The 22,915-nt window shown below is 36.6% G+C and overlaps 1 protein-coding gene across 2 annotated transcripts in view; it reads left to right on the plus strand.

Annotated features, from left to right (window-relative positions):
• Positions 1-18,545, plus strand: part of CYFIP1 (cytoplasmic FMR1 interacting protein 1) — a 164,276-nt gene extending 145,731 nt beyond the window's left edge. For both annotated transcript variants that reach the window (XM_074213710.1, XM_074213709.1), the window contains exons 25-31: positions 3,182-3,272; positions 11,815-11,945; positions 14,344-14,416; positions 14,674-14,768; positions 15,838-16,076; positions 17,142-17,289; positions 17,762-18,545. In XM_074213710.1, coding sequence (XP_074069811.1) covers positions 3,182-3,272; positions 11,815-11,945; positions 14,344-14,416; positions 14,674-14,768; positions 15,838-16,076; positions 17,142-17,289; positions 17,762-17,926 — 942 coding nt within the window. In that variant the 3' untranslated portion in view covers positions 17,927-18,545. The remainder of the gene's footprint in view (positions 1-3,181; positions 3,273-11,814; positions 11,946-14,343; positions 14,417-14,673; positions 14,769-15,837; positions 16,077-17,141; positions 17,290-17,761) is intronic.
• Positions 18,546-22,915: the final 4,370 nt, after the last annotated feature.

Genomic DNA, 22,915 nt, shown 5'->3' on the forward strand with positions numbered 1-22,915 from the left:
GATCAGAGAGATTGGATGACTTCCTCAAAGTGACAGAGTTCTGAATTCTGAAATTACAAATCCAGTGCCATTTCTACTCTACTACAATGATGGATTTTTGCAGAATGTTGGATATTTAGGAGTAATTTCTCATACTGTATAACTTTAAAGACTGGGAGATTTACAACATTCAGGGACCTCACCAAGGGGCTTTCAAAGAGGTTGAACATAATATATGGGAGACAAAGAGCTCTTAGTCTTTTTGGTAGTAACAATGGTGCCCCAGGAATTGTGCAAAGAAAGTATACTTGGCAATTTACTCTTTCTGGGCCTTCTTTTAAAACATTCCTTCAAAAAATTTTTCAATTAGCAAAAATTTATCTTTACCCCTGATCTGTTGGGGGTGGGGGGAGAAAATCCTTGTGACAATTATGTATAGTCAGGCAAAACAACTTCTTACTTTGGTCACAAAAAGTTACTACTCTCTACTCTGAGTCTATTTATCCCTTCCCTATCAGGAAATGGTTAGCCTTCTTTCCACAATCTTCTGGAATTATGATTGGTGATTGTATTATTCACAGTATTTATATCTTTCAAGGTTTTTTCCTCTGTCCTGCAATACCACAAATATTACTGGCATCACAGAGTTCTATCTAGCTCTTTAGGGGTGGTGACATCTCAAAATAAAATGCTTTTTTTTTTTTTTTTTGCAAAGAACAAGAGCCATAGACTGGCTCAGAAGTACTCTGAATGGACTGACTGATAATGGGTCTTGAGTATGGAAAAATTTGAGAACCATTGTGGTAATACCAGTTACTAGGTTTATTTTGAGCAAAAGCTTCCACTTTTGTCAATCTCTGGTTCTGTGAGTCACTGGAGCAACTGGAGCCTTTGACAGGTGGACCAACCTTCAGGTATGATTAGTCAAAACTAATGAAATCATTGAAACCAAGGACTTCTATCAATGCAACAATATAATCAACTGATACCTAAAAGTAGGGATTGACGTTGAAAAGACTGATGAAGATTCAGTTGATGTTTATAAAGTGCTTTATAACAGGATATTAAGTGTAAATACTTTTCCTTTGGCAGGACCAAAAGTATTTTACAGATTCGCTGATGAATCTTTTGAAGTAGTTAAAGGCTTATTGGTATTATTTCCATCTTAATAATAGTATTGAGGGGCGGCTAGGTGGCGTAGTGGATAAAGCACCGGCCCTGGAGTCAGGAGTACCTGGATTCAAATCCAGTCTCAGACACTTAATAATTACCTAGCCATGTGGCTTTGGGCAAGCCACTTAGCCCTGTTTGCCTTGCAAAAAATAAAAAATAAAAAAAATAATAGTATTGAAATTTAAGCAGAGAGGAGCAGATTAATTTATTAGCAAGTCAGTAACAATGTAGGTATTGATATTAGGCCTCCTAAGTCTGTAACTATAGGAGATATTTAATAACATTTAACATTTGCTATGCTAAATGAGTTTTATAAGAAAAAGAATTCATAATCATAGTATAATCATAATATAATCATAGCTTGCGGAGGTTGAGGTGAAAGTAACTGCTGAGTCTAGCCCTCTCATTTAGCTGGGGAGCCCAGCTAATGAGTTTCTGAGAGAGGATTTGAACTCGGGAATTCCTAACTCCCAAGTCAAATCATTTAATGATTTCATTTCATATCTTGTACAGCATACAGTCTACTTAACAATAAATATCCAAGGTTGAATTTGAATTCCAATCTTTTGAGTCCAGAGCCAGGGTTCTTTCTGCCTCCTTATCACTGAAGTCTTTATCTTTAGTTCTGAAGACAAAATTACCAGTGAATGTGAAGATGTGCCATGGAGAACAGAAATGGCAAACACAAAAGACCCAACACTACAGAGTGCTGCTGGAACCGAATTAAAATATTGGAAATGTTTAATAAAACAAATAAAAATACAGAGAACATAGATGATGCTAATTTAGGATTTTCTGTCAGGAGAACCTTGTGTGCAGTTTAGTGGTACTGTCTCTAATTAAACATAACACCCTTGAAGGTAGCATCTCTTTGTCATTGTTTTCATCTTTAGTGCCTGTACACTGGAGGGGAGTGAAGCTCAGCCCCTCTAGATTTTTTATGAAGTATATGATGGGGATGGCTAGGTGGCGCAGTGAATGGAGCACCAGCCTTGGAGTCAGGAGTACCTGGATTCAAATCCGACCTCAGACACTTAATAATTACCTAGCTGTGTGGCCTTAGGCAAGTCACTTAACCCCATTGCCTTGAAAAATCTAGAAAAATAAATAAACAAACAAACAAATAAATAAAATAAAATAAAAAATGAAGCATATGATGATGGTTTGTAATGAACCATTTCAGTAGTGAACCTTTAACAGGGGGAGATCCAACTCTTAGCTCAGCTGCCATCTCTGTATGGAAAAACTTTGGCAGACATATCATAACTGGCAACAGAAATTATCAGCTTCTAAGGGAGCTGGATGGTATAAATGGAAAGGAACATACTTGCACCATCAGAAATGATCGCTCTAAAGAATTCCAGAAAATGGAAAGACTGGTATGAACTGACACAATGCAAAGGAAGAAAAAGTAGGAGAATAATATAAATGCAGTATATACAGTAGTATAAATAAAACGGCATCAGAGGCAGCCAAGCTCAGCTTAATGACAATGACCAGTCTTGGTGGTAAAGAATAGATGAGAAAACATGTTCTTCTGCTTTAGTAGAGAGATTAAGCTCAGGATTGCTTAACTGTTTTTCTTCATTTACGAGGAAGGCATTCAATGGAAGGTAGGTTGGGGTGGCTAGGTGGTACAGTGGGTAGAGCACCAGCCCTGGAGTCAGAAGGAGCTGAGTTCAAATCCAGCCTCAGATACTAGACACTTAACTAGCCATGTGCCCTTGACAAGGTATTTTACCCTGATTGCCTCACATCGATTAATCCTGGTCCACTGGCTCTGGAGGAAAAAGTGAGGTTGGTGACTTAGCACAGCCCCCTCATTCAAATCCAGTTCACACGCTTGTCATCACATCATCACCATCATTGGGAAATGACTGGTGGTGAATATTTGGGGCCACCACAGCCAGTGGAAACTGTCTGCTAAGGTCTGGGGGTTGGAGCACCCACACTGGTAAAATCAGACCCTATGAATTGCTCAAGTATTATCAATGTTTATCATCAAGTTTATCAATGTTTCTCTCTCTAGTTACAAGGTACCATTCTTCAGTATGTGAAGACGTTGATGGAAGTGATGCCAAAGATCTGTCGATTGCCCAGGCATGAATATGGCTCTCCCGGTGAGTGTGTGTGCATGCCCCTTTCCATATGGAAATGCAGTTTAAATAAGCTATTGACAATTAACCGGACTGTATCCATCAGTTGAGCAAGTTTTTAATTAATTACCTACTCTGCCCTTGACCCTGGGATTATATTTAAGTACAGAGAAGGCACAGTCCCTACTTTCCAAGTGCTGCTTCTATTCTAATGGATGGGACATAAACTTTACTCCATGAACTGCCCAAATATAAAATAGATACAAAGTAGCTGGTGGTAGTTTGGGAGGAAGAAGAGTTGGGCTCAGGAAAGACTTCATTCAGAAGATGGTGCTTGACCTGGTTTTTGAAGGAGGGAGGGAAGCTGTAGGGCAGAGGTACAGAAGGCATCCATTTAGGCTTTTGGATTGTCTAGTACAAAAAAAGACTAAGTGGTTTCTTGAGGAAGATGGAGAAAGCCAGTTTGGCTGGATTGGAGAGTAGGAAGGAGGGAAATAATGTCCAATGAGAATGACAAAGTAAGTGGAAAGACCTGCATCATTATGACCCGTCAAATGAGAGTTGAAATTCTTTATTAAATTTTGATGGAGAAAGGAGAAAGTGTGGGCTGGAAATGGAAGTGTGGAAGAAATAATAATCTGACTTGTGTTCAAAGAAAATTAATGCTAATTTGAAACTATCTCCATTTCCAAGGAACTCACTGTTTATTGGTATGTTCAGGTTTGGTGGAAGGGTGTGATGCCAAAAAAGTTGTCTGCAGCCATATGCAAATATATCTTCTCATCTTTGCATTTAGATCTGATTCATTAAGACTTCTGCAGGTACATTTGAAAGGTAACCCCAGTAAAAACAAGGATAGTTACGAAGAGACTGCTTCATTCCTACATATACACAAATCAATAGTAATAACAAATTACAGATCCATTTTAGCCACCTTACCCTTGGTGAGAGACTCTTAGTTAAATACACAAACCCTTTCCATTCTGTATTATTCCATTCTGGATACCTACCTCTGTATATTCATCCATTTATCTGTCTCTGATTACCCCTCCTACTTCTCTTGCCTGAGGGAGAGCTTCATTCTCTCTATCCTAGAATGAAATGTCTTGACCCCTGTTTCTAGTCCTTGAAATACATTGAATTTGTGCTTATTTCAGTATTAGTCTCTTTTCTTTTTGCTTCTGGCTACACATCAGATTTCACCCTTAATTAATTTAGCAGTCCCTGAGTTTTAGTTCCCAAATCAGATCTTCATTAGGAGGACTTATATTGGATATGATTAATTAAATAAGACTCCAACCATTTCAGACTGTTTTTATAGATTTTTCTTCTAATGAAAGTCCATACCTTCTTAAGGGAACATAAGCTACAAATGGGCATATTAGGTCTTTAGGAGGCTTAACCAAAGATTCTGTTCCCATAGTAACAGTCTTAAGGAGGCTTGGAACATACTTATTTTGGAGTCAAGTAGACAGTTTTAATGATTTCAACATCTTCTCATAGCAAAAATTGAACCTTGCAGGAATACTTATCTTTCTTTTTTTTTTCTTTTTCGAGGCATTGGGGTTAAGTGGCTTGCCCAAGGCCACACAGCTAGATAATTATTAAGTATCTGAGGCTGGATTTGAACCCAGGTCCTCCTGACTCCAAGGCTGGTACTCTATCCACTGCGCCACCTAGCCACCCCAATACTTATCTTTAAAAAGAAAACAAGTTTTTTCTTTAAAAAGTTTTCTTTTCTTTAAAAGATATAAAATGAAAGTATTTTCTTTGTTTAGAATGGTAACTGAATTTGACAGTTGATATCATCTGTGATAGGTTAAAAATGTAGCATAAATTTTTTATAGAGCTGTTTTGTGGTGTTTTTTTTTTTGACAAGGCAGTGGGGTTAAGTGACTTGCCCAAGGCCACACAGCTAGGTAATTTATTAAGTGCCTGAGACCGGATTTGAACTCAGGTCCTCCTGACTCCAGGGCCAGTGCTCTATCCACTGTGCTACCTAGCTACCCTTAGAGCTGTTTTTTAAAGCCTTCCAATAGCCCTGCAGCACTTTGGCTTTGGAGCTGTAGTATCTGTCACACCATCTGAGTATTCTTTGGGATACATAAATGGTGGATCCTCTCTGCTTTCCTCAGTTCATTTAATTTCAACACAAGAGTTAGGAAGTGCTGCTCTGAACACTGTACTGTCTCCCTTCTTGCTGACATCAGAATTAGAGTCTTACGTTTAATGAAACATTCTTGTCTTTTTAAACATCTTGGAAAACTTTTTACCTTTTCACGATTTTGATGACAGAAACTTTTCTGTTGCTTAATCATTTTATGGAACTCTCTTCCACGGGACCCCAAGCAGAAAGGAAGCTATGATGCTCCCATACCCATTGGAGGCTATCATTGAATGTTTGAAGGAAGGAATGGGCCATTTCAGAGCTACATGCTGGTGGGGATCTTTGACCACTGTTAGTAAGGTTAATGGTACCTTAGACTTTTTTGTGTATAAAATAAGTGACTGACTTAATTAATTTCTGAGCTCTGCCTTGGGAAAATCACTGCTGATACTCTATAATAGCAGGAGAGTAGGGATACCTTGCAATTTGGTGCCTGCCTTCTCCTTCCGCTGTTCCCAGGAGTTTGATGACTTTGCTCACTACAAGATTTTAGATTTAAAAGAAAACTTAAGAGGTCATCTGTTCTAACTCCCTTATTTAGATAGGGAAACTAGAGTAAGGATGAAGGTCACATATGACTTAAGAGGAAGAGGCACCTTTTGAATCCAGGTCCTTGAAGTATTCAACACTGTTATGCTGCTTCTTGAGAATAGAGAATTGAAGAATAGATTGGAGGTAAGGGTCATAAATTGATGTCAAGCAGATTATTCAAAAATTTTGTTTTAGGGGGCAACTAGGTAGTACATGGATAGAGCATTAGCCCTGCAATTAGGACCTGAGTTCAAATCCAGCCTTAGACACTTAATAATTGCTTGACTGTGTGACCTTGGGCAAGTCACTTAACTCCAATTACCTTGAATTTAAAAAAAACTTAAAAATTAAAAAAGCCAGTTATAAAGAACTGCCTACCACTCCTTTAGACTATTTTGGCCTGCCAGAGTTAGCAAGAATTACTGTGCTAAACAAAGTAAAGACTGACAGAGTGCTTTCCGTGGGGGGGGTGGGGGGGAAGCAAGATTGGGGAGAAAATTGTAAAACTCAGATAATATCTTTAATAAAAATAAATTAAAAAAAAAGAATTTACTGTGCCTCTGGCCCTAGAATAAGTATTCTTAACCCCTTTCATGTAATGAACCCCTTTAGCAGTTTGGTGAAGGCTGTGGAAGCCTTCTCACAATAAGATTTTAAGTGGAAAAAAAAATAAAATACATAGGATTATGAAGGAAACCAATTATATTGAACTATAATTCTCAAAATAATTTAAAAACTAATTTGCAGACCACAGGTTAAGAACTCTTGCCCCAGATAGGCATGACTGGTGATAATTTCTGTGGTTGTTCTTCTGAGAACCTTCACCCTTTTTAGGTATTCTCTTAAACAGGGGTATTTCACAGGGAGTTTAACAGAAACAGAAACCAGGACCACCAATGATAGTTTTGAACTCTTTAGCTTGCTTTCATTTGACAATTTCTCCTGCTGAAAAAGCAGAGAGAAAATATTTCATTTAAATCCCAGAAGTTTTACCAGAAAAGTCATTTATCTAGTGGGTCATTGTATAATTGATAATCACTGACCATGACCATTGAGCTGAATGTGTTGGTTCACATACCTGTGTTTATATAAATCAGTAAGCATTTATTAAGGGGCTGTTGTGGGCCAGGCACCATGCCAGGTGCTGAGGGGCAGCTAGGTGGCAAAGTGGATGGAGTACTCCCTTGGAGTCAGGAAGATGGGAGTTTGAATCCAGCCTCAGACACTTGCCACTTACTAACTTTGTGACCTTGGGTAAGGCACTTATCCATGATTATCTCACATCCAGGGCCATCTCCAGTCATCCTGATTCATATCTGGCCTCTGGACTCAGATGGCTCAGGAGAAAAAAATGAGATGGTGACTTAGTACAGCACCCGCCCAAATCCAATTCATGTGCTTGTCATGGCATCACCTCCCTAATGTCCTCATCTTCTTTAAGAATGAAGAAGCATCAATATTAATTAATTAACAAAGACCAAAACAATAAATACATGAAAAGTATAATCAGAATATGAGACGTATTAATCATAGGGTCATTTGGGAGGGAGGACAGAGCATTTGAGGGGTCTCAGGAAGGCCTTCATATATAAAGTATTCTTGAGCTGCATTTCAAAGGAAGAAAGGAATTTGGTGAGGCAGAGACAGACAGAGGCATGGAAGATAACCAAGGCAAAGTTAGAGGCAGGAGACAGTGCCACACAAGGTAAATTTAGCTGTACCATAGAGTTTGTGAAGAAGAGTCAAATAGCCCAGTTTTGTGTATGTGTACACATGTGTGTGTTTACTTACATACGAATGCAAGAACTGTTTTTAGTTACACTTTTACAAAAATAATGATCTATGATTTTTGTAGCATAGAGAACTCTTGGTAAGTCAACACCACTATTAGTGGCAGATGGGCAATTCTGCATCTTAACTGTGTTGGGCACAGTGGTCTATTGGAAAGAGGAGCCAGTATATATGTGTGTGTGTAAGCCTGTGTGTGTGTATACATATATACATATATGTATGTGTGTAAGCCTGTATGTATATCTGTATATATCTATATGTATATATGTATGTGTAAGCCTATATATGTGTGTGTGTGTGTATTATATATATCTCAGATATGCTCTTGAAAAGTACATTTTCTTTAATCTCAGGCTGACACTCTCTATTCACCAAACACACTATCTCATAAGAAGTATAATACTGTAATTACACAGCTGATGCTCAACAATGCTCAGTTGGACCATGAAGAGCCATTAATTTGGCTAAAAGGAGAACTACAGTGGGTAGAGGGCCTTGGCATTCACTTTAAGGAGTTTTTAATCTGTATAAATGTTTATTGGGTTAAGGAAGAGGCCTCCAAGTCTTGATCATACTTGAAAGTGAAAGTGCAAAGGTCAGAGAGAGGAAAGGGACTGGACAAATTCTATCTCATACCCTTGCAATCCAAAGGTGTTCATTCATGTGGAATGCTACAAATTCCGATTGTCAGGTATAGGAAAGCAAAAAGCCAAGAAAAGGGGTAAGAAATCAAGTGCTCACAAATTTTTACATACATACATACATACATACATACATACATACATATATATAATATATGCATATATCTAGATAGAGGAATACATTTTCCCCTCATAAATATTTGAAAAATAAACCCCAACTTTTTAAAAAAATATCTACTCGGATGTAAATTTCCTGGGGTCAAAGGCTGTTTGGTTTTTGTCTTAGTATTCCCCACAGCTTCTTCCTTAGAGTAGGTGTTTAATGTATGCTTAATGTATGAATATGGACCCTGAGAAGCAGAATGAACATATTTTTAATATTTTATTTGCTTTCCAGTTATATACAATAGTAGTTTCTACCTATCATTTTCTGTAAGGTTTTGAATTTTAAAATCTTTCCTCCACCCTCCCTTCCCTCCCCCATCCCCCCACAGAAGGCGCAGATAATCTTTACATTGTTTCCATGCTGTACATTGTTCGAAATTGAATGTGTTGGGAAAGAAATCATATCCTTGAGGAGAAAATAAAATATTAGAGATAGCAAAATTATGAAGTACATAAGATACTTTAAAAAAATTAAAGGTAATAGAATTTGGTCTGTTTAAACTCCATAGGCCTTTCTCTGGGTACAGATAGTATTTTTCATTGTAGGCGCTCTAAAATTGACCCTGATTGTTGCACTGATGGAATGAGCAAGTTCATCAAGGCTGATCATCGCCCCCCATGTTGCTGTTAGGGTGTTCAGTGTTCTTCTGGTTCTGCTCATCTCGCTCAGCATCAGTTCATGCAAGTCTTTCAGTAAACATCTTGAATAATAACACTCCCTTCTCTTATAGGGAGTCTGGAGGGCTAGAGATGTGAAATGTTTTATACTCTCTCTGATATACATAATCACTGTGCTTTGGTGTTGCTTCAGTACTTTTCTGTTTTACAAGGGAAAGTAATGTAAAACAAAGTAACGATTTATTTTTTGTGTGCTCTGTAAAATACAAGTGCCACTTTGTTACATAAACACAATACACTGTAAAATAATGTGTCTGTTGCCTATTCCTTTTGCTATTTTCAGTTGAGAATAGTTCGAACACATGCCAAGATTTTCATACCAAAAGAATGAGGTGCCTTATCTATTCAGCCTCATATGAAATAAGGCAATTCCCCAATGTTTATTTTATCTTTGAATTTTAGAAGTTGGATCCTTTAGTAGAGATGGTCTTCATTACAACTAAATTTACCTTGATTCAATGATTCTTCTAGTTATGGATTGTTCTATAACTAGAAGCCCCCCCCCCCCCTTAAGGGTAAAAGGGAGTAGACAGGGTCACTGTTCCTAATCTTTCAGCTTTCATTTCAGGGAATGGATTAAATTCAAGTTAAACAAAACCACATTAAATTAATTATCAGGCATTTCCTAGGGGACTCTAGTTTTAACCTGATCAGGAGAAATAATTTGGGCAAAATCCTATCCCAGCCTCCTGGAGGTGATTTGAATTGAATTTTAAAAATCTACAGATTTAAAAATGACTATTAAAGCAGATAACTATTAAAAAAGTCATTGAAGAGAAAGTACTTATAAAGTAGCTAGTCTGAGAGAAATAACTTAAGCCAGGGCTACATATCATATTTATTTGTGGTGCCCATCTATTGTTGTGGGTGCCCAGAATTAAATTAGTTCGTACCTGTTATGTACATGACATGATGCTAGGACTGGAGAATAAATAGCTTCAAAGCAGAATTTTATCTGAAGGATCTATATTCAAATGGAGGAAAAAGGGGAAGAATATAAAACCATATGTGATAGAAGGAAACATCTGATGAAAACATTAAGATCAACAAGACTGTGAGAAATTTAAGTAGAGAGTTGAATTACATAAAAATTCAGTGAAAGATACAGAGAAGAATTGACCTGAAGAAGGTAGTCCATGGTGAGCCTGGGGGAGGATAGTACAATGACATTTATGAAAGGAAAGGATATAAAATGAGGCTATAAATGTAGGCTGAAGACAGCTTATGGAAAGTATAAATATCAGGTCAGGACTTTTACTAGTTTCAGAAAGCAACGAATGGGGAACCAGATTAAGGTTTTTGAGTAGAGTGTAATTTAAGAAGAATGATACTTTCAGAGTTCCACATGGGCAGTGGTTTGAGATTAATTGGAAAGGGGATAGGATTGAAATTGTCAGACTCATGCATGAACTGATACTGAGTGATGAGCAGAACCAGAAGAACATTGTACATCCTAACAGCAACATGGGGTGATGATCAACCTCGATGGACTTGCTTATTTCAACAGTGCAGCAATCGGGCAATTTTAGGGTATCTGTGATGGAAAATGCCATCTGTATCCAAAGAAAGAATTATGGCATTTAAACAAAGCCCAAAGGCTATCACCTTCAATTTAAAAAAAAAAGTTATCTTATGTATTATGTAATTTTGCTATCTCTTCTATTTTATTTTTCCTTAAGGATATGATTTTTCTCAGTACATTAAATTTTGATGAATGTATAGCATGGAAACAATGTAAAGACTATCAGACTGCCTTCTGTGGGGGGCGGGGGAGAGGGAAGTGAGTTTGGGGGGGAATTGTAAAATTTTTAAAAAATGAAAATTACAGGGCAGCTAGGTGGTGCAATGGATAAAGCACAGGCCCTGGAGTCAGGAGTACCTGGGTTCAAATCTGGTCTCAGACACTTAATAATTACCTAGCTGTGTGGCCTTGGGCAAGCCACTTAACTCCATTGCCTTGCAAAAAAAACAAAACCTAAAAACTAAAAAAAAAAAAAAATTTTAAATAGAATCAAAAAACAAAATTTTAGGATAATTAAAACTTTGGGCATGTCTATAAGGGGAAGAGGCAGTCAAAGAGGAAAATTAAAGATGTATAAAGGCAAGGCAAAGGAGGAGGGAAATGTTGTGGGGGGCAGGGTTAGCCTTGACAAAGAGGCAGATATACTTTTTGAAATTAGAGTAGAAAGGAAAGAGGTAAGATTTTGTTTCCTTTATTGGGTTGCATGCACTTGGGGTCTTCTGCTGAAAGGAAGTGATTGTAACGACTCAGTTATGTAATTCTGAAATAAACATGAACTTTCAAGATTTGGTATTCAGTGACTCTACAGAACTTATGAAAACGAACCTATCTGGGAATAAGAATGGGGGCTAATCCAGGAATATCATTTATGGAGAGAAATTTAGAAAACTGAATTGTGGGTTATTCCTATTGCACCCCAATAAAAATTTGTCCCTAGAAGCATGGGATCCTAATGACTAATGTGCATGTGTCTGCGCTTATGTTTCAATTCTATGGGATACATGGGACAGTGTTTTGGGGGTTTTAATTTTCTTCCTCCCAGCGTTGACTGGCTCTTTTTGCAAACCCCAGGAATCCTGGAGTTTTTCCACCATCAGCTGAAGGACATTGTTGAATATGCAGAACTGAAGACAGTCTGTTTCCAGAACCTAAGGGAAGTGGGAAATGCTGTCCTCTTTTGTCTCCTCATAGAGCAGAGTTTGGTAAGTGCTCAGGATTGTCATCCAAGTTAGACTTAACAAAATTTTGATTATGTTCATTATAGTTTTAGAGTACTAGAAATCATATTTTTAAGGGAATAATTTTTAAAAATCCTTCCAAACTCCTCCCCTCCTAAAAAAATTGAAAACTTAAAGATTCTTTGCCCTTTGAGAAGTGACATATGATTCTCCATAGCACTTGGATGAGCTGGGAATCACCAACCATAATGCTGCCAGAGCCTAAGAACCAGGAAGCTTTACCACTTGTTCTGTTGGTGCATCCCAACCAAGGTCTTGCCATCTGCCTTACTGCTGATCTCATGTGGATGTTATGTATTCTAAGGAATTAGCCCCTTGAGAAGAGATTGGTTTTTTTTTTCTATTTTTATCTGCAACAACGGCAGTTGTTGGCATATAAAAAGTATCTGATAAATGTTTTTTCATTCATTTATTTTTTTAAGCCCATAGTGAAATTTTTCTCTAAGCAAACAATGGAAAATAAATGACATGGGGGGAACTGATACATCAAGAATTTGATTGACTTTTCCAGTTCTTAAGATTAGGGCTTCATTCTTCCTACTTCCTCAGTGCTAAGTGAAGGAAGGACTCAGCTCAGGCACATCTGTCAGAATTCAATGTGAATTGTCAAAGCCATCTACAATTTGACACTATTCTAACTATCTATTTTTTCTCTGTCTCCCATACATATCATTACTTATAGACCTCCTTATCCTACTAACTTGTACTTCATCCAAAGGACAGATTTTTGCCTGTGACATTCCTTTGTTATGTGGGAATATGGAGCACTTTCATCATGTGTACTCAGAATTGGAACCTTGCCTTTAGACTATATCTGCTGTTTCCATTGGCAAAAAGCTTATTCTTATGCCTCATTCATACCACTTAAAAACTGAAAAGGCCAGAATTTCTTTAATAACTGGATGTCTTGAGGGGCAAAATCAGAATGTCACCTGATCATATATGAGCCCCCTTTTCACTAAAGGAATATTCCATTAACGAGTTTTTTTCAAAAAAGTATGCAATATAACTTTTTCAGAAGAGCATTCAGTATTATAGTCAAGGTTTTTCCATAATACTATAAGCAGTTTCAATACCATCCTGGTTTCCCTGTTCAAGGTGGCAGGGAAAGCAGCTAGCTAAGACTTTATTTCAAGAATTGTGATTTTGTTTTCTACAAAACAGATTCCTTTTGATAAGAATCTCCATCTTTCTGAATGTATTTATTTCAAAAACATACAAATAAAACACATTAACACTCCCCCACATCTAACTTCAAAGCGTTATTTGCAAGTTAATTTTTGTTATTTTAAATAGCTTAGTTTACTGCTGCTTTTGCCTAACTCAGAGGAGTTAGTGGAAAAGCTGATTGTTGTTCAAATGTCACTTAGATTGCCAATTGAGATTTTAGCCTGCTCTGTTATCTGCTGTCCAGATATGGATCATACCTGATCAAAACTAAATATGATTCAGTGAATATTTCTTTGCCTTTCACTTTAGGCAATGTGGTATAGTGGAACTTGGTTCAAGTCCAGCCTCTAACACATATTGACTCTGTGACCCTGGACTAGTCCTTTAACCTTTCAAGGTCCCCAACAACTTCTGCAAGACTACAGACTGATCTAAACTGATGTAGGAATTTCCTTAGAAGGGAGCCCCTTACCCCTACTGAAGTTACAGATGCAGAGCAAATCCAAATAGGCCAAGCACCATGCTAAAAAAAACTTCCAGAGGTGCTACTTTATGATTTTACTGACAATTTCTATAATAAATATTTTGATATGTTTACTATTTCTTTTTGGTGTGGGGTATTAAAATGTAGACCTTGGGAGTCAGGAACCCTGAATTTGACTCAGACCTCCCCCATAAAAGTTGTATAATTGTGGGCAAGTCACTTAACCTCTTAGCCTCAACCCCTTTGAGGATATTTGCACTTTAGGTAGTCTGGAAGAAATTGCTTTATATAACCCCTAAAGTAAATTGAAATGTTATTGCTGTTAATCCGTCAGCCTCTTCCAGGTCATGATGTACATTTCTTTTTTCACTAAAATATGAGTAAGACTTTAAGAAACCCTAGTTTTCTTCTGGGAAAAAGCCTGGGAGGTAGGCATTCCATAGATTTTTAAAACTTGTCACCTTATTTTGCTACTGTAGGTGAACAGAACTCGACCTAGATTAGCTGTTTTGAACTTGGGAAAGTAAGTTCCTGGGCTAGGGTAGGCTTGAAAAGTTCAGGCCATGACAATCTTGTTTAACAGTGGGATCAGTGCCCTCTGGTGTGACTTCTGTAAATAGCAGCTACTGGCCCTGATTGTTCAAAACCATCTTTGTCTTGCTAAGAAGCTATTTTCTTCCTAACTTCTTTTGTTCTCATTGGTTTTAGTCTTTAGAAGAGGTGTGTGATTTATTGCATGCTGCTCCATTCCAGAATATCTTGCCAAGGGTTCATGTCAAAGGTAAGAATGAACCATTTCTTTGTTCTTTTTTGCCTGGTATTTATTTTTTTCTTTTCCAAATGAGGTCAGTTCTATGTATAAGTAGAAGGCTCAAACCCACAAGTTGGCCTTTGGGTTAGATGGTTTTCAATATATGGGGCAATGAGGTAGTTTGTGAATGAAAGTAACTTTGTTCTTGAATGGGATGTTTATCTTAGAGGTATTACTTTTTGTTTACAAATAGGGTGAAATAAATATATATTGTGTATTTGTTACAGAAGGTGAAAGACTTGATGCAAAAATGAAAAGATTAGAGTCAAAATATGCTCCATTGCATCTTGTTCCTTTAATTGAGAGACTGGGGACACCTCAGGTATGTAGTTTTGGGGGGGTATAGCTATATGTGAAAATGAACTATTTAAAAAGAATGGGGTGGGATGGCTAGGTGGCACAATGGATAGAGCACCGGCCCTGGAGTCAGTAGTACCTGAGTTCAAATCCTGCCTCAGACACTTGATAATTACCTAGCTTGTGTGGCCTTGGGCAAGCCACTTAATCTCATTTGCCTTGCAAAAACCTTAAAAAAAAATATTAAAAACAAAAAGTATATAGTCAGTCTGAAATACTGGTGCAATCTCTAAAAGGATCATGATGTATTTTATGGTGTCTATTGAAATGTTATTGTTGTCAAGATTACAGAAAGAAAAAGAAAAAATAGAATCAGGAAAATATGCTTTTTCAGGACAATGAATTTATCCTTTGAGCATGCTGCCAGTTGACCGATACAAGAATTAGAAAAGGCAAAGAAATACAAAGATAACAGTATGCAGACTATCTTCTTACATGGTGTCAGAAAAAAAATATATTAGACAAAATGCTCAAAGGATAGCATTTTAAAGATGGACTAATGTTTGTCTAGAACAGAACCATGGCCTACCATGAAGCAGCAGAAGGCATGCATGTATACACACATGCATGCACACATATGCCTGGGCTGCAACAATAGGAAATAGGGTAACTTTTACAGGCTCTGACCTGATAGAGGGTTTTGAGTCAGTCTCAAAGTTATACATTACAATTGTATTGATTAACTCAAACCCAAAGTGAGTAGGGGTACTGACACAAAAGGCTTTTCATCTATAAGCATGTATAAAAATAATAATCACTAGCAATAGTAGCATCTTCAAATACACAGATCTAATGTATGTTACTTGTAAAATTTTGAGGGGAGAAGTTAGTTGCAGACCACATAGTAAAATTCTCTCTTAGTAGCTGATTTGTTGACTACCTAGATAGATAACTCCTTTAAACTTGCATTTCTTGGGATGCCTTTAAAGTTCCACTTTTTCTCCATCGCTCTGTTTAAGTGGGGGCAGGGAGAAGCTTAGTTAAAAAAGTCTATTGATTTTCGACTAAAAGTAATTTTTTCTTTTGAATACTAGCAAATTGCAATTGCAAGAGAAGGAGATTTGTTGACCAAGGAACGTCTCTGCTGTGGTTTATCTATGTTTGAAGTGATCCTGACCCGGATCCGGACATTCCTAGATGATCCCATCTGGCGTGGACCTCTTCCAAGCAATGGGGTCATGCATGTGGATGAATGTGTGGAGTTTCACAGGCTTTGGAGCGCCATGCAATTTGTGTACTGTATTCCTGTAGGAACACATGAATTTACTGTAGAGTAAGTGTTGTAAATTTTAGCCTGCCCCTATTTTTGAAAAGCCAGATGTAAGGATACCTAGCATGATGATAGGTCCGAAGGGATGATTATCATTCCCACTTCAGGATGACCTGAAACTATAAAGGTTGAGAAGTTTACATAGTCGAGGATTAGAATATTCATTTAGGTTCACTTAATTTAACACTTACTAGGGGTAGTTAGGTGATGCAGTGTATAGAGAGCGCTGGCCCTAGAGTCAGGAATACCTGAGTTCAAATCCAGCCTCAGGCACTTAACAATTAACTAGCTGTGTGGCCTTGGGCAAGCCATTTAACCCCATTGCCTTGCAAAAACCTAAAAAAAAAAAATTAACATTTACTCTCCAACAAGCCTTTAAGGTCCACAGGACTTCAACTAAGATCAAAGCCCCCTAATGAAATGGAGAGAGCCCTAATCAAATAAGACGTGTACAATTTCCCCAACTCAAAGCTATTTTAAGGAGATGAAGATTAAAAACTATCTTCATATCTTTAAAGTTTAAAGAGTTTGGAAGAATGCTAGCAAAATTGCCTGTCCTACCTTTCTTGCAAGTTTCCTTTACTGGTTTTGTTTACTTTTTAACTGAGAATTGATGTATTTGAGACTTGCAATTTTTCTTGGGGTATAATATCATAAGTTTTCATAAGCCCTCCATTCTAAAGGGAACAATTAGTGGACAGGGATTTTAGAAATCATCTGAGCCAATGCCTTTCAGTGCATAATATATAATGTAAAAAGGAAACTGAGAAGTTGACATGTTTAAGATAAAAGGTTTTATACAGGTAATTTTTAAATTCTGTTCCATTTTATGTAGTTTAATTGTTTGCCTTTTTTTCTTTTAAAGAATCATATTATTGGGGCAGTGGAAAGAATACCAACCCTGGTAGTTTACTTAAAATCTGGCCTCAGGCATTTAATACTAGCTGTATAACCTTGGACAAATCACTTTAACCCCACTGCCTTGCAACCCCCACCCCCCCCATCATGTAATTGTACTAATTTCATTCAAAAAAGCTCAATTATACTTTGCCATTTTGTATTTTTCAGACAGTGCTTTGGAGATGGGCTCCACTGGGCTGGATGCATGATTATTGTGCTTCTAGGACAGCAGCGCCGTTTTGATGTGTTGGACTTCTGCTACCATTTGCTTAAAGTACAAAAACATGATGGCAAAGATGAAGTGATAAAGAATGTGGTAAGTTGAAGAGGATTCCCCCCCCACTTATTACAGAAGTTACACAGAAAGCATAGTTTTTGGTATAGCAGGAATCTTAATATCTCCATCGATGATATTTTTTAAGGCATACATTTTTCTTACTGCATTTTTATTAGAAGTGAAAGCTGTGGGTAAGAAAGGTCAAGCAAAACTCGGTATGAGAGGAAAGGAGACACAATAGGGAGATGGTAAATTTTAAACTACAGGAATCATCTACTTCCAATCCAAAAAGAGAACACAAGTTTGGACTCATCGTTGTTAGTTATCAACTGTTAGAAATGATGTATCAGTCTCTCCCACACCATGCAATCACTGCTTGTGCAAATAATCTTTTCAAATGATTTTCATTCTAATAGCATACTTACACATGCATTACACACTTGTGCCATGAGACACCATGAAAGGCATAAATGTTTAAATTTAACTTTTAAATTGTAACACTTTTTTTCAGCCTTTGAAGAAGATGGTCGAGAGAATCCGAAAGTTCCAGATCTTAAATGATGAAATAATTACTATCTTGGATAAGTACTTGAAATCTGGTGATGGAGAAAGCACTCCTGTGGAACACGTGCGCTGCTTCCAACCCCCCATCCACCAATCTCTGGCCAGCACCTGAGGAATGTACAACTTGTCAAATCTTTAGTGTGATTCTAGTAAATCACAGTAGCATGCTTTCTTTTCCCTCCTTAAAATAGCTAGTTTAGGAAATATTTTTCAGTATTTTTTTGTGCTTGTTAAAAAAGGTGGTGCTCTTTTGATTTCAATCTAAAAGCTTAATTTTATACAATCTATACTTATTTTTCTAGACTAAAATTTTATATGCTTTTGAAAAATTAAGATGGCTGAGAAAAAGTGGCTGCTTATTGTTATTGCCATAATTCTTGGGAAGTCCTTCAGCTGATAGTACCAGCAGTTAATACAGAGAAGGCTGCTGAGTTAATTTATTTATCAGTTGGCACTGTTCAAGGAACGTGGAAAGAATTGTGGACTTGGATGGTAAACACTTTATATACCAGCTAATTGTAATAAAATTGTTTATGTATTAGAATAAAGCTACATGCTCTATTATTTTTAGTGTTAAGGTTTTCTGGTGATGTTCATGAATGCTTTCTTTAGTTGTTGCTTTTTCTTGCCAAGGGTGTTAATTCCTCATTTCCCCCTCCCCAGTAGAACTGTCAAAATGTAGTATGTGAGAGATATGAGTTAAAGTTATGGAAATAAAACTAGTGAATCATGATTTTGTTTCACAGTCCATTTACTAAACCATCCAGTTGAACAAAGCCTGAGGTGCATTTCAGTCCTTTTTGAGGCCTGAACAAGCGGAAGACTCATTTACTTTCACTTTTAGGCCTGTTTAATGGAAAAGATGTGGATTTTAGGGCTGCAGAGTTGGTTTTCTTACAAGGCAACTTCACAACAAATTTGAGCATAAAACGTTAAAATACAGAATGTCAATAGCACAATTCTTTCTAGGCAGTTCTCTCATGCCTTTGGAAATTGGAAAACACAATTAAATCTTCAAAAACTTGAAGGATCAAATTCATCCATTTTTAAGCATCTTACAAATTGAAAAAATGTCACTACTACCATGTTAATGAACACCATGCTTTATCCTTTTGGTACCAACTATTATTAACTGAAATCTAGATCTGTTTTTTATGTAAGAAGATACTTAAGCCACATGCTGATGTGGTCATTACAAAGGACTGATTTGTGCTATGAAGAGACTGGGAGTGACTACTATATGATTTCTGAAGTTTGCTTTTTTTCCCCTTCTATGGAGATTCACAACAGATTAAGTTAAATTGCAATGAAGAAATTGGACCTCATAGTCATCTTTGAAACTTGGCAGAGTTAGATGATGCCTGGAATGGGAGTAGGGTGACTATAACTGTTCACTCTATGGTTAAAATATATATTCTCAGGTGAAGAAATCTAGTGAAGAAATTAGCTATCAGAGGGAAAATGTTGAATAACTGGGGTTAAAAATGATAGCACCAAAAAAAAAAAAAAGGCAATTTCTATTTCCTAAATACTCTAGGCAGGTAGATTGGGACTTAATAAACAGATAACAAAAGCTATGATCAATACAAAAGTACTTTTGATTAGCCATAGCTACAGCTCCCTCTGAATTGAAAAGAAACTAATAATTCCTTAATGATAATTTCCTTCAGGATGAAATTTATTCTGTATCTGATTCTCATAAAGAGGGAAGAACACTACCTGGGAGAGTAGTCTCTTATCTAGAACAGAATTGTCAAAACATATGGCCACATCTATGGGTGTCAAAATTAAAAGTAATTGGAAAATAGTCAATAAAATAAAAATAAAACACAAATAACTACTATGTAGCCCACAGCAATCTTTATGTACAGATTAGGGAACCCAGTTTCTGAGTTTGACACCACTGCTCAAGAAGATTCTTATTTTAATCAATTACAAGTTTGTAAAAAAGTGAGAAACATGACCTGACATTTGGCCCATGTTTAAAGTAGCCTAAAGGCTGAATGTCATAAGATAATCATGGAGGGATGAGAGGTCTAAAGAATGTAATCCTGAAGACATTAAAAATTTCTGATGAGGAAACGTTTGCTGAAGGAGAATGTTTGAGCATTCACTACCAACTTCTATTTGGGGGGGTGGTTGGGATAAGATGGGAACAGAAGCAAAGGGATTTAATAAAATAAGCATAGCACAACCCTTTGAGAGTACTGGGAATGCTAAATCTCAGAATGAGCTGAAGCTATTAAGAAAAAAGGTCAAGATAATGCATCACTAGCTATATGGAAAAGAAAGAGGGATCAAAGGAGAGCTAGGACAACGAACTCTCCAATGTGACAGGAACTCAAGAATTGACAGTATAGAAAAGGCAAGAAATAATCGATTTTTATTATGCTTATTTTCTCTGGCACAGAGCATGATCTTTAGGGAGTTAATACACTTAAATGGGAATAAATTAATATACATAAATGGGAGTTAATGCTCAAGGAAGGAGATAGCAAGAAAGCAGTACCTAGCTGTCCTTCATGAGTTGATGTCACCTGGCTCAGAAGAACTACATCCTCAGGTACTATGAAAAAATTGGCAGATGACTGCTGAATCACTGACTGATATTGAGAAGGCTGTGGAAAACAGGGATATGACAGGGCTGCAGAAGGGTCAATGTCATCCTGATTTTCAAAAAGAAAAGAGATAGCTGAAAACAACAGGTCACCAAGTTTTATTAGAATCCTTGAGAATTCTAAAATCAAAGAGCCCATATGACTTCTTCAAGAATAAGTAACTTTATTTCCTATTTGTAAATTATCGTATCAGGAAAATGCTACATATTTGCCTAGATTCTAAAAAAAGTGTAATAAATTCTCATGCTATTGCAGAAAATATGGGGAGTTATGGGCTGATAGCACAAATAAGTAGATTCTGGCTAGGAACACTTAGCTCAACTGAAACTTAATAGAGATAAATGCAAAGTCTCATACTAGAGTACAAAAAAATATCCACCTCATAATTAGAAGGTCAAGGAGGTATAGCTAGGTAGCAGTTTGAGAAAGGTTTGTGGATTTAACTGGACCACAATAAGCACAACACAAATCAACAGTATGATACAGAAAATGCTAGGACTCCATTAAGAGATGCATAATTTGCAAGCATAAGGAAAACCCACTATATTCTGCCCTTGGGGAAACCTGTTGTGAAATACTGTTTTCCACTGTGGACACCTTAGTTCAGGAAGGACATTGGTAAATGGTGGAATGTCTAGAGAAGGTTGACCAAAATGGTGAAGTCTCTTGTTCCTGCCAAATGATAAGTGGTGGAAGGAATCAGGGATATTGAATCTGGAGGAGACTCAGGAGAACATAGTTAAATCTGATTAAATTAAAATGTTGCCATGTTAAAAAAAGGAATTAAGATTTCTTTGAGCTTTACCACGGATTATATTGGATGGTATCTGGGGTCCCTTCTAATGCTGCAATTCTGTCAGGTTGTAATTTTAATTTTTCTTACTTTTTAGAAAGATTCTATAGATCACCTCATAGGATAAGATATCAGACACTGAGATCTTCCCTTGAACTAAATTATCAGATATTTAAATTCTACCGCAGAGAGCAGAGTACCAATGGGTTGGTCACATTGTTCAAATGTACACTTGCCAAAAAATTATTTTATGGAGAACTCGCACAGGATAAGCACTTACATGGAGATGAAAAAAAAGTGATACAAGGACACTCTAAAGGTCTCTGTTTAAGAACTGTGAAATTGATCAAGAGATGTGCAAATTTAGAGAATCCACCCTAAGTTTTCATATGGACTATTTTTGTCTGACCTTTGGTAAAGCATTTTGAGCTGATATTGGTCTGATCAGCCATAGCCAAACACACTGTAACTTGTCACTAACACAGTGATATTATTTTGGTCTGAGAATAAAGGATATCAACCCAATTTTTAAACAAATGTGTAAATTTGGGGGGGGTCACTTAATATTTCACATGGGTATCCATTCATTAAATCATGTAGTAGTTATTTTTACTATGCTGTTAACCTGGAACGAAAAAAGATACATTGTCATAGGTAACATTTGTGAAGAGTGTTCATTAAGGCTTTTCAAGTGATAGCAATATTTATTCCTAGATACTTCTGATTAAACAATTATGAATTGAAATCCTGCAAAATTTAAATGACAAACAATAATTCATTTGATGCTCTAGAACTTATTTTCTGAAGTTATTATTTTGGGGGAAAAAAGATTCAAATCAATTTTTTTCCTTTGTCTACTTTTAGAATTATCTAACAAATTATTTTTTTTAAAAAACCTGTTATAGATGATAATTTTACATTTTACATTAGAAAATAGGGAATTAAATCCCAGGATCGTATATTTGGTTATCAGGAAAACTAGACTGAGAAGTTCTCTCTAAATTCCACAATCTTAGGACAAAGATGGTAGTTAAATCAGTCCTGCTGGCCTTTGGCTTTTGGAAAAGTAATTTCTCTCAATTTATTTCTCAAAAAATACTTCAAAAATACATTTTACAGCTTAGTGAAAAGAAGATTGGACACATCTTGGGCCCCCTCACTTAATCATTAACTCTTTTCTCTCCTATGGTATAATACTATCTGGCCTCCCTCACCCTATTGTGGTGAATATAAAATGAGTGAATACAAACTGCTACATGGAAAGGCAACTTTACAAATGTATTTTTCTTCACCTTCTATAAACTGAAGTCTCATCTCTCAAACTATCACCCTTAATAACATTCAAGTTTCTAACTGACTATGAAATTCAAAATGCCAGAAAAATCTTAATAGGTTAGGAATTTCAGCAATCCTTCCAGTGTAAAATAACTGTACTAAAATAGAACATTAATAATAGTACAAAATGCAAAATTATTGATAATAACTCACATTCATATAATGCTTTGAGGTCAGCAAGGCACAAGGGAATGAAAACACTTTGTGAAAATTTGTTAAACTGCATTTTAAAGAAATTCCTCAAATTTGTATATTAAGTATTTTCAATGTGGTAACTGAACCATTCAGAAATACCTAAAATTTTACAGGGGCACTGTATTCAATTGACAAGGCAAACTATATAACAGAAAATCAC

Source organism: Macrotis lagotis, chromosome 1 (genome assembly GCF_037893015.1).
Source record: "Macrotis lagotis isolate mMagLag1 chromosome 1, bilby.v1.9.chrom.fasta, whole genome shotgun sequence".
Classification (NCBI taxonomy): domain Eukaryota; kingdom Metazoa; phylum Chordata; class Mammalia; order Peramelemorphia; family Peramelidae; genus Macrotis; species Macrotis lagotis.